At 38.5% G+C, this 12,893-nt stretch overlaps 1 protein-coding gene across 3 annotated transcripts in view; it reads left to right on the forward strand.

Annotated features, from left to right (window-relative positions):
• Nucleotides 1-11,252, forward strand: part of itga1 (integrin, alpha 1) — a 61,420-nt gene extending 50,168 nt beyond the window's left edge. For 2 of the 3 annotated variants that reach the window (XM_054756891.1, XM_054756893.1), the window contains exons 18-30: nt 96-206; nt 1,860-1,936; nt 2,146-2,272; nt 4,104-4,181; nt 4,274-4,350; nt 4,445-4,534; nt 5,499-5,601; nt 6,134-6,250; nt 6,325-6,423; nt 6,511-6,615; nt 8,350-8,445; nt 8,594-8,707; nt 9,935-11,252. In XM_054756891.1, coding sequence (XP_054612866.1) covers nt 96-206; nt 1,860-1,936; nt 2,146-2,272; nt 4,104-4,181; nt 4,274-4,350; nt 4,445-4,534; nt 5,499-5,601; nt 6,134-6,250; nt 6,325-6,423; nt 6,511-6,615; nt 8,350-8,445; nt 8,594-8,707; nt 9,935-9,991 — 1,251 coding nt within the window. In that variant the 3' untranslated portion in view covers nt 9,992-11,252. The remainder of the gene's footprint in view (nt 1-95; nt 207-1,859; nt 1,937-2,145; nt 2,273-4,103; nt 4,182-4,273; nt 4,351-4,444; nt 4,535-5,498; nt 5,602-6,133; nt 6,251-6,324; nt 6,424-6,510; nt 6,616-8,349; nt 8,446-8,593; nt 8,708-9,934) is intronic. The other variant, XM_054756892.1, reaches the window with a different exon arrangement.
• The last annotated feature ends 1,641 nt before the right edge of the window (nt 11,253-12,893 follow it).

Consider the following 12,893-nt stretch of genomic DNA (forward strand, 5'->3'; position numbering starts at 1 on the left):
ACTGAATTAACACAAAACGCAGCTTATCCCTGCCCCAATGAGAACAAGCGGTACAGAAAATGGATGGATGAACTTGTTCTTGTCTTCTCACAAAGGCCCGATTGGACTTCCGAGACCCTCTCATGGTGTCATTGGACTTTGGACTAGCTGATGAAGACCAAGGTCCAGTCCTGGACGAGAGCCTGCCCACGTCCATTAACAAGACGGTACATTTGAGCTCTATTGTGGGTCGTTGTGTTATTTTCTTTGCTTGTTTCTGTTCCCAAACGTCACCCTGAGTAGCAGCTGAGTGCCGTCTTTCAAAAGTTTCCTCCAGACTGCATTTCAACACCAACAATCGCGCCTTCCCACACTCCCACACGCTAACAGAGGCTTTCTGAATAATTGCTGAGTCATGAGTGATGTGTCCAGATAAAGAGGGGGCAAGTACAGTATTTTCCTCTTGATATGGGAGTTAGGCTTCAGCAATTTTGGGCTCCTGCTTGAATCACGTTGTAGCTGACGAGCGGGGAAACAAATTGGCCCCTCTCGTGTTATTGTTATTAAAAGGAAGCAACCTCTAGTCAGACAGAAAAGGGGAAATCACCAAACGGAAGCCACACTTGGTCCTGTACTGCGTATTATATTGTAGTCTGTGGTCCATCCTCGGCAGAGTCCCATGCTGTAGGTCTAAAAGGGTCCAGAGAGAGCCTATGGAGACTGGGAACAAACAGGACTATGACCCTTGGAGAGGGGGGGGAAAAAAAGCCGAAGGAAATTAAGGTCATGTACGAGGTCCCTTTTAGTCAGGCGTACAAACAAATACAAAACCTTGTTTTCTTTCTCCTTTTTTTACTGCTCACTTCATATTAATGCAGTACAAAATAGTCAAGCATTCATACTACTGGTGGTCTTTGGTTTACAGTGTTCCAAGCTTCGCTGTTTCTGGGTTACATATGCACTGCCATTAATTATAGGTAATACTTAGTAAGTCAGTGATTCTTAAATGGGGAGTGGGGACCCAGAAGTGGGTAATGGGTCGATACCTGGGCAAAAAAAAAAAAAAGATGTTTATGGCAACTTTGTCAAGGCATCGAGTGGGTCCGTCCAACACACAGCTGCAGATACATGCTGGAGTAGAGCGCACCGTAAAGAGGGGACAGTGTCTCACCGCTGCAGCTCATGTTGTGTTGCAAATAGTCCCTTTAAAAAGAAGCTATTTGAGTTGGAAAAAAAATCCACAATTTGGGTCGCTGCTTGTCATTGAGCGGTGATGGTGGGTCCCGCAGCCAAACCCGTTGTCGTAAGTAAGCGTAGGCGGATGAACACATTTGAGTAACACATAGTGGCATCGCTACCCTGAGAGGAAGGACACCGTCACTTTTGTTCTTTTTAGTGAACTGTTTAAGTTTAATCTCCATTATGACTCCCAAAGCAGTGAGACAGACTCTCTGGTGGCAGCATGTAAAAGTGAAAGTGAAAGTCAAATTAGACATCATAAGACGCTCAGTTGAGAAATCAACATTGGCTGCATGCCCGATCTAAGCTGCTGAAATGCGGCGACCATCATGAAGGATAAAGATGGTGTCTTTGAACGTGTGAAAGGATCCACTCCTATGAAAAGGACAGTGACAACAGCATAAGCAATGTATTGGTCTCATTATTGAGACTTCTTCCTCTCAATAAGCCTGTTTCTTACTCCTTGTAACACGCCCCTAGTGTGCCCCCTTCTCCAAGTCCTAAATATAGGATTAGTTTACAAATTAGTGTGACAAAATGAGAGAAATGTTCCATATGAATGTTACTAATGGATCCTACTGTACGCTCAAATTAGTGAAGTTACAATAAGATGTATTCATTTAAGGGTTTTCTTCCTGTAGATTCCCTTAGTGGACTGTGGAAGTCATCAGAAGTGCATCGCTGACCTCTCTCTTCAAGCAGAGCCCAGTGTAAGAAGGTAAATGCATGACAATATGACCCCTTTTCACTTGTTATTTTGTCATTTTTCCTTGCTTGTCTTGAATCCTTGCACGTTATATGGGAGCTAGCTGCGTCCAGAAAAGCCAAGCCTGCAAAGCCTTTCCCGTGCAGGACTGCCCCCTTGTGGTAGAATGCCGTGTAATGCGCCACAACCCAAATCATGCTGATCTCCCCCTTCTCCACCAGCATGGTGATCCAAGCCAAGAAGGACAAAATTGACGTGAACATCCACGTGAGAAACAGCAAAGACAACGCCTACAACACCAAGGTGGTCGTCAGCTTCACGGCCAACATCAACTATGTCAAAGTAGAGGTGAGACATCTTAGCCCCTTATTTTGCATGTGGTCACGGTTATGGCTTTATTTGTTTTAGACTCACAATTACATTACTTACTTAAGTACTGATCCGATCAAATCGATCCAAGAAAATGCAGAACCAATACCTTTTATTTTCAAGTTCATTAAATGATTTTGTGATTTTTTTTTTCCTTTAAATTGGTGATCATCATTATATTTGTATTTATTTATTTTATTGGTTTATTTGACATTGACTTAATCAATGACTTCAATCATTCATTAGCATTAGTGCAAATGCACCAGAATTAGCCAAGTACTATTTTACATCCTTTGTCCCTGGACGGATTTTTAAAATTGTCTCCCTAAAAACAACAGTAAAAGGTTTATCCACTGAACAATGCAAATACAATATAAGAGATCAGGAAAAAAGAACAATACAAATCATACTTCACATCAAGTGCTTACCTTCACACCGTTGAACATATCCGAAAAAGTGTAAGAAGAAGCAGATCTTATTTAATCATTTAATCCTACCCCTTCCCCATACCTATTATTTACGACTGGGGCCACTTTGAAAAAAAAAAAAAAAGTCTGACATTTCGAGAATAAAGTTGTAAATTTCTGATAATAAAGTCGTAAATTCACGAGAAAAAAGCTTGCTTCTCTGCCTCAGGACTATGATGATGACTGCCAGACATTGGAATGCATGTATAGATGTTGTTGATGTCCACTTTCACCACCTTTGATTGCTGAAAGCTGGCCACCTGTTGCTCTGTTGAAGCAACATCGTCTTCTTCTCCTCCTCTGTTATCAGCTGCCCGGGCATAAGGCCTGGATGTAATGTGAAGCCCAGTTATAATCACATTGTTCATGTGCGTGTACTGCTCCAAATCATCAATCTTACACATCATTTGCAATACAATGTGATCCTTTTCATCATTTTGCATCTTGAAGGCATCCGCTTTTTCTTCTACACCATCCGTTTGTTTACAAATCAATGCAGTGTGACTCTTCACTTCTTTAATGTGTTTTGTTCGGTACTTCTTGTCATCAGGGTGTTTATTTCTTATATCATTCAACATTACCATGATCTCATGTAGTATACCTGGTTCCTTGCTCGTTTCCATGTCGTCTTCCTCCCCTGCCTTTGCTGCGACAGAAGCCTTTTTTCTGCCCGTTCCCTGTGTTTGTAGACAACATGTACCGTCATTTCCGGTGTATAAGCCGCAAATAGTTTATAGATAAACTATTTTAACGTTTTCCCATAATGCATTGCGTCCAAGCAAAGCATTCATTGGTGCCTGCCGGGCGCTGCTATGATATCAGCCTCCCCCTGGGCTCTGGACTCCCTCTGGTGGACAAAGGCAGCATTGCAGCACCATCTATCCATCCATCCATCCATTTTCTATGCTGCTTGTCAACCAATAAAATGCTTTGCTGAGACAAAATGTATTGTGGCAAAACGTTAAAGTCGTTTATATTTCATTTTTAACTTGTATTGGTAATAGTTTGTATATTGTAGTAATTTAGTAAGTTAGTATATTGGTAATAGTTTGTATGTTAGTATATAGTTGTATATTTCTTATGTATACCGTTTGAGTGGTAAGTTGCTGTGTGATGATCTTAGTGTTCTTTGTAAGATGACACCGTGAGTCAGACTGTTGAGTAATGACCTCCTGCAATTTCCAATGGTCTGACAAGCTTGTGAGTTTATTCACAGCTCATGATTGGCTCCTGTCAAATAAAGAGCTGCCTGGTCCTCACAGACTCATGCGTGCCACAATATGTCATTATGATCGATTAGATGTGCGTTTTTGTCACTGTGTTTTTATTTTTTGCATTGCCAGCCAGAGAAAGATTGCACTCTGAATCACACAAAAGTGGAGTGTGCGGTGGGTTACCCCTTCCTGGGAAGCAATGTGGAGGTACTGCTTTAAACCAAACATCACGTTGCCTGGACAATACAGTAACATGTTTTTGACTCTGAAAATGTGACGCCTTGTGATGTACACCACAGGAAACTTTCAAAGTCAAATTTGAGGTGAATCCCAATCACATTCATCACAGCATCCAAATCAATGTGACAGCTACAAGGTGAGTTTGAAGCCTTCGGAGTGACTCCTGTGTAGTTGTATTTGTTTAGTAAGGGAACAATGACACGATGCACCGCCGCACTGTTCTCCTGCAGCGACAGTGAAGAGCTGACCTCGACCCTTCATGACAACATGGTGCACATCTCCATCCCTGTGAAGTACGAGGCCGGCCTCGTATTCTCTGTGTGAGTAGCTGCATGATAACCATTTGCTGTTGTTTCATGGTTACTGTTGCTGGGGGGTGGAAAACACATGTCCCCTTCATTTTCAACCCCAAGTGTGTGCACTGTTGGGTGGCAAAAACAGAAATTCTAACAATTAATGGAATGAACATAGTACATAATAAATAAGTATCAATAAAATAAATAACACAGTTTTGCCCTGCAAACTGCAGTGGACCTTCTGAAAATAATAATAAAATATTTATATTAAAATATGTAAAAAAAAAAAAAAAAAAAAGGGGGGTACATGTTTTTTTTTTTTTTATATACAGTATCATTATTCAAACAATGTATATATATGAATAATATATATGATAATAATAATAATGATAATAATATATCAATATGTATTAATAATAAATAAGTGTTGCAGGGCCAAATGAATACACAGGTTTGCATAAACTCTGAAAAAAAATATAAAAAATATTCTAAGGTACCGTATTTTCCGGACTATAAGTCGCTCCGGGGTATAAGATGCACCAGCCAAAAATGCACAATGAAGAAGAAAAAAACATGTAAGTCGTGCTGGACTATAAGTCACATTTTTGGGGGGAAATTTATTTGATAAAATGAGAGACCAAGAACAGACCTTTCATCTTGAAAGGCAAGTTATAGTAATAACAATACAGTGGAGAACAACAAGCTAAATAGGCGCCTGTTAACGTAACATGAATAGGTGTTATTGAATAGGTGTCAAACAGTTATTCTGATAACTATTGCCTAAACAACATAACTTCTACTACTTTCACTACTATTGTAGCTGATATTTATTTATTGGACAAGTGCAGCAAGTCAATTTTGATGATTTTATGGGATGATTCATTGTGGATGTTGACTTCGGCAAGTGCCGCTTGGAGCGTCTGACAATGCTTTAATTAGCGTATTTGCCACCAGGGATTTTTCTGAACTCAAGTATGCCACTTCTCAGGCGGCCTGTGGATGAACACGTGGTGGTGAAAGAGGGCGAGCAGTACTCCAGTGTGTTCAACGACACCCGGATGATCGGCGAGGAGGTTAACATCAGCTACACGGTAACTGTCCACCGGCGGCCATTGTGTGTGGGATGTGTCTTTGTATTTTTGGCAACCTGCTCTTGGAGTTCTGCAGCTTTTCACAGAGGGCAAGAAAGTCGAAGCCGTTGAATTGAGACGTGAAACAACAAAAAAATATGAAAAAATACCTTTTTTTTTTCATCAATTGTAGAAAATTATAAGGATTATTTATTTAAAAATCATCAGTAAAAATAATTATAGCAGTTTGGTCAATCACGTCCATTGCTGTGAAATATATAAGTAAACTTTTGGCACCCAACTGTAAAGATGGCAACTTTTTAATTTTCTGTTTTAAAAGATGGAGTGACAACAGTTGTACTGTATGTTGTATGACAGTGGAAGACCACAATGTATCTCCCTGGACATTTGCGGATGTCCAAAATGAATATCATCCCAATCAGACTGCATTTCACAAGCATGTGCGGTGTACCTAATGAAGTGGCCAATAGTGAGTGTGTAAAATGTGTGATTCTGTATTCTTTAGCTAACTTTGCATCTCCTGTTTGTCCAGGTGGAGAAGGCAGGTGATATGGTGACCCCGCCACTTGATCTTAAGGTGACCTACCCTCAGCTGTCCCCACGTAATAATTACCTACTATACCTGACGCACATCATCACCAGCCCGAAGGTGAGAACAATCGTGCACAACTGAACACAGATAGGAGAGATTTGTGTGAAAATGGACGTCTGTCCTCTTTGCAGGTGAAATGTGACACCGCCGGTTTGATCAACCCTCTCAATCTTAACCCGGATGTCGTAAAACCCAATCCAAACAAAGAAACGCTCGGCGTCTTCCTCTTGGTGGGTGGCAAGGAGACTTTTTTTCGTGTGTGTTCCGATGCAAATCTCCCTCTAGCCTCACCGGGGTGTGTTTGATTTATTCCACAGAGCTGTGAAAACCTTCCCTGTGCATCGTTTAAATGCTTCATCCCAGAGGCCAAGGTTAGCCAGGTCAACGTTACGTTCCGAGTGTGGAAGCCGACGTTCATCAAGGTGGGTAGAAGAAACAGAAGGTTTATTTTTTGTATTTGTATTTTTTTTCTGGAATTATGTTTTTATTGTACACTAAGGCCCTTTTTATCAAGCTGTACGATTCAGGTAATTCTGTTCAGTTCGCGGTTTTTACAAAGTCAAACATTGCAAAGGCTACCAAACGTTGGAATACCTACTGCTGTGGTGCTATACCTAACCTACACAATAGAAACAGTTCTAGGTTCAAATCCAGGTTGATGATACCACTCCTTTGAGTTCTGTGAAAAACGGTGTTAGAAGTGGGATGGTTTGGCTTGAGTCAAATATTGTGAAGGCTACCAAACATTGGGGTACCAACCACAGTCGTATGGTACTTAAAGAGTAGAGCCAGACAATAAACAATGTACTGTCTTTTCAACCCAATAGACCCAGATTTACATTTGGGTTTTACAGGGTTCTGTGACAAAGAGTGTCAGAAGTGGGATGATTCACCTTTAGGCCTTCTATGGCGTGCACAGTTTGATTAAAAAAATTGTGACCTCTAGCAAAATAACCATTGTGATATTGCTCAATTGAGGTAACAACCACAGTGGTAATGTACCTAAAGGGTGTAGCCTGACACTGAGCAGTGTACAAGTTTTTCAACCCAAAAGACCCAGGTTCAAATCCACTGTACTAATCTTCAAAAGTCATTGACAAATGGTGTCAGAAGTGGAATGTACCAGAATGGGGCACAAACCGCAGTGGTAATGTACCTAAAGGGTTTAGCTTGACAGAGAACAGTGTTCAGGTTTTTCAAGCCTGTACAGCCAGGTTCTAATCCAGTTGGAGTGTGCTACTCTTTATAATTCTGTGACAAATGGTGTCAGAAGTGGGATGCTTAGCTGCCACAGTTTCAAAACCCCACTGGAAGAGGTGACCTTGAGAGACTCTGGAGATGGGTCAACCACATGGATGACTGGAATTAGCCCACTCTTAATATTATATATAATTTTTTTCATTTTGCGTTCTATCAAAACAACCTTTGTAGTACCGTACAGATTAGGCACTAACCACATAGGTAAGGTACTTAAAGGGTGGAGCCAGACAGTAACAAGTGCACAGCTTTGGCAACCCAATAGACCAGGGTTAAAGCCTGGGTTTTATAGAGTTCTGTGATACTGTAAATGGTGTCAGAAGTGGGATGGTTAGCTGTAAGCCAAAGGTTGGGAAGGCTACGAAGCGTCGACGTACCACCTGCCGCAATATTGTAGCAAAGAATTCAAATCTGGATTTTACAGAGTTATGAGACGAATGGTGTCAGAAGTGGGATGCTTAGTTGTGGCATGCTCAGTTTGAATGACCCTTGGGACAAGTGACCCCAGATCAGCTTGACTGGAATGGCGCACCTGTGTAGGCCATGAACGTAGTGAAAGGGAGGTACACCACTCGATTTACGGCGTTTCCACTATTAAGTTGTAAAGCATACCTGTACCTGAACACTTTGTGGTACCCCTCAGTCGGGATACCAACAGCAGTGGTATGCTACCTAATAGGTGGAACCTGACACACTGCTGTCTGTTGATTGGTCGACACGGAATTGTCACTCCCTTGTGAAAATGGGAATGGAAAAATGGCCAATGTGGTTTCATTACACCTTTTATTTTTATTTCCTTCAACAAAAATCAAATCATTGATTGCACCTCACCACTGTTTGGCTACGGTAACAGTAGGAAAGAAAGAATCGCACAAAACTGGATTTATTTTGTATTTCAGGCTGATTTTTCCAGTTTGTACATGCTGGTGAACGCCACTTTGAAGAGCAGAAACACAGATCTGTTTGTGCTGAGCAGTAGCGACAGCACCAGAAACGTGAGTCAGCACTTTGCAAAATGTCGTCTGCAAGTCAAGCTGTTGTTATTTCGGTAGCGCCATGCCACACATACGGCATAACAACAACGATACATCAGAGAGTGTATGCATGTGTAATAAATAAATAAATGATGTGTGCACGTATCAGGTGAAGATCCAGGTTTCCAAGGAGAGCTTAGGAGGAATTCCTATATGGATCATCATTATCAGCATCCTGATAGGTCTCCTCATCTTAGCCCTGGTCATCTTTGCTCTTTGGAAGGTAAAGTTATGCTTTCTTGCATCACGTGGTTGTGTACTATCAAGTGTATTGCACAACAGAGACTCCTTTTGTAGACCAGGGACCTGGCGACTATAGGAGACTTGGCTGTATTGAATAAACACATTAAATCAGGGGTGTCCGAAGTGCGGCCCTGGGGCCATTTGCGGACCGCAGCTGTGATTTTATCGTCCCGCAGCACAGTCTAAAAATGTAATTTAACAAGGAAACTTAAACAACAACAACAACAGCAGCAAAAAATGGGAAAATCAATCAAATGTCCAAATATTAAGAAAAGATTTGTAATCTAGCAAGGAAAAAAATCATACAACAATAAAGTGATAGTATGAGGAAGTTGAAATATTAAAGAAAAAAGTTTTTTTTTAAAGTCAAAAACAATGAATAAAGTTGTAAATTTTGAAAACCGAGTTTGGGGGAAAATTTATAACATGGGAATAAAGTAAAAATATGAGGAGAAGAAAATATACAAGAAGAAAGTTGAAATACTTGGAAAATTATACCAAAAAAAATCAACAGCAGATATTTTACCAGAGTAAAGTCAAAATATTATGAGAAAAAATAGTTTTCAGATGAAAAAAAGAGTCATAACAAGAAACATAACAAAAGTCACAATTTTCCAAGAATAAACTTGTTTTATTATGGATAAAAAGTCATTTTTAGTAGCATTTCCCCTATATTACAAAGGTGAAATACATTATTTTTCTCTAGCTATACTGTATATAACGTCTTAGCATATCTCAATATGTTGCTTTGCAAAATATCAAAGTGGCCCTTGCATCCTGTCATTTTTCACCCCTGCATTAAATGAAGCATATGCAGGCAGTATTGTTTTGATCGGCAAATAAATGATTTACATTTGTCTTCAAAACTAGTACATTTTGTTTCGTGCGAAACAAGCGGTTGTCACAATGTTGTGCATTTAGGGGGAAAAAAGTATGACATTCAATATACCGCTGGCAGCCACTGCAAAGTCTACTCGCATGTTGATTGCTATGATGTGCTGTGATGTAGTAACCTGTAATAGTATTGATAGTAATGAAAGATTCATTTATATTATCCTAATAAAAAATAAACACAAGGATTAAAACTGGAGAAAATGTTAAATAAAAAAAATGGACTAACAGTCCATCAGCCACTTTTGGGTCCTCCTCCCACCAGTAGAAAATGCTTTTTCTCGTGAATTTTCATTGATATTTTCTCCTCTTCCAGATGGGTTTCTTCAAGAGAAAATCCAGGGAGTTCTCCAAGGAGGACATGATGGATTGAGGCATCCACACAACAGGAAGTGACTGCTTGTGGAGTAAAAAATGGTAGACAGACTTTTTTATAAAGTGTGTAACCACACGCAATGACTACCTGGAGTACACAAAGCCATTGCCATGCACACACGGGAACAAAACCATATTTGTCCCAGACTTTTTTCTTTTTTTTTTTTTCAACAGCAATCAAGCCTTCAGAGGAGGCGGGGCCTATCACTGACACACGCCAAAGTTGTGCATTTTGACTGCTGCACTTTCATTTTTGATGGATTTTTTTTTTATGCACTTTTTGCTATGAAGATCCAAAATGGCCACGCTCAGGCTAGACAAACCAGTATATGTGAACTTCAGAGACACATCTGCATCATTTATATGGAGACACTGTGTGTATCTTCGAGCATCATCGATGCTGGCGTTGCGGCACATCTTGTTTGCTTCAAAACACTGACCTGAACGTTTATTTTGACACCAATGCAGAAAAACAGTCTTGTTTCTACGCTCAAGGTATTCGCCTTTAAACCAACGCCTCCGATTGTACTGTAAATATAACGCCTCACAAACTAAAAACTTTAAAATGTACATAATTGTTGTTTTTTTTCTGCAATAATTCATGTAATTTAAGAGGTGTCGCCCACATGCCTTATATTTTGGTGCTAAGGTGTTAGATTTATACCATAGACACGAATTACAACTTATGCAAGTGTGTAAATATGACATATGGTCCTGTTTTGATGAGGAAATGAAAGTGTAGCTATTCTCTATTGAAAATGTTCGGGTTTGTATCCACTTTTTGGTTGCATATGAGTGATTTTTCAGCATTATCATCCAATGTGACACCATGTGCGGTACAGTACCTTCAAAAGTGCATTCTTTCAGGTTGTTTTTGTTTAAAGAGCTTCGCAATGTGTTCCAAAGAGATTATTTTGTACATTGTGAAGACGGCCTAGGTCTCTTGACTTTTTAATGCAAATGCCCTCCACTTTTAAGCACAACTAGTTTGTACAGAAAGTCATTCTAAAGTTGTTGTATGGCTAAAATGTGTCCTATTGTTTTTTTTGGCTTGCTTGCATAGACATATAAATGTGGTCTGGAATCACTTTATTTTTTTCAAGCCAAAACAGGAGAGTGGGAACAATAAAGTGAGCGTTTGCAAGCACTTCAGCCTTCAACACTGCTGTGAAGTCTTCAATGTGATGCACTGGTTTGCTTCCTTGTCAGCACGCAAGTAACTGAATCCGCTGTATAAAAATAAAAGATTTTTACACATATGTGCTTTAGTGTTATCTTATGATTTATATGTGATGTTTTCCTCGTACTGTATTTAAAATGCGTATTCACACATTTCTCAAATATGCACACTGGCAATGTTTTATCGTTATATTTTTTTACTTATCCAATTTTATTTACATCTCTTGCCAAATAAATGCAAAAAAGGCCAACTGTTTGATGTAATGTGGCCTTTTTTGCACTAAATGACATGGTTTGAAATTGGAGCCTTTCAATGTAATGCAAATATAAGAACAGTAGTCACAAATATGAAGCTTTCAAATGCACATAAATGCTTACAATGAATTACATTATTGTGTTTGTTTTATATAAAAAGACATTTATGACTATAATGTAGAACTGTTGAATGTTTCAGATTTTTAAAACATTTTATTTGCATGTAGCAGTTAAATATTTTTGTTTGCCATGGCCTCTATTTTTTTTTTGTAAATTTACGAGAAAAAAGTTGAAAATGAATGAGAAAAAAGGTTCACATTTATGATAATAAAGTCGTAAATTTATGAGAAAAAAAGTCATATTACGTGAATAAAGTCGGGAATTTACATTTTTTTTCGTAACATTACAACTTTTTTTCTTGTAAATGTATTCTTGTAAAAAAAAAAAGTACATTTTCTCGTAAATTTACAACGTTATTATCATAAATAGAATAAAAGTTGTACATTTACTTTTTCTCGCAAATTTACAACAATTTGTAAAATTACGAGAAAAAAGTCATAATATTACGAGAAAAAAGTTGTAAATTGACCACTTTATTCTCGTGATATTACAACTTTTTCTCGCAAATTTACGAGGAAAGAAGTTACAAATGTATTATTCTCGTAATATCACGAGTTTTTTCTCATAGCATAATATTACGATTTACCAGAATTTATAAATTTACGAGGAAAAAAAGTGAGAAATTTACAAGACAAAAAGTCGTAATAAAAGAAAAAATAAAATGTACTTACGACTTTATTTTTGTAATATTATGACTTTTTCATCATAAATTAAAGTCATGAATTCACAACTTTTTTAATCGTAATATTACGACTTTTTCTCGCAAATTTACAATAATTTGTAAATTTATGATAACAAATATGCAGCTTTAAAATGCACATAAATGGTTATATAAATGGTGTATACTGTAGTTATGTGAAATATACTATCGCATAATACATGCACAAAAACTGTAAATAGTGAAATAAATGGTAAGATATAAATAAAAAAATCTATGAAATAAAATAAAAATAAATGCTGAAGTAAAGCGTTTGTCTTTGTTTAGAGGTGAATTGTTTTGTCTGTGTATTATCGTGATGTGATGAATAAAGTTTGATTTAAATTGATGTAACGTTTTCGTGTTTCCGTTTTGCCCCTTCCATGTTACTAAGGTAACTAAAAGTGTACATATTTGTATTTTTTAACCCCAGCTTATAAGACAAGATAGTGAATTTTTATCTTAAAATACGAAATGGCTTACATATTTAATAAAATAACTGGAACATATAATTAATCTAATGTTTGGTTTTGCGGTGCCTATGAGGCAAGAAAGAGGGGAAGATATTGTGTGCTTCTTTCTTGCGTTTGCCTTGGGTTTCCACACAGGAGTAGCGCCCCCTAGCGTCGGTCGACTGCAGTAAGCGACA

Source organism: Dunckerocampus dactyliophorus, chromosome 17 (genome assembly GCF_027744805.1).
Source record: "Dunckerocampus dactyliophorus isolate RoL2022-P2 chromosome 17, RoL_Ddac_1.1, whole genome shotgun sequence".
Classification (NCBI taxonomy): domain Eukaryota; kingdom Metazoa; phylum Chordata; class Actinopteri; order Syngnathiformes; family Syngnathidae; genus Dunckerocampus; species Dunckerocampus dactyliophorus.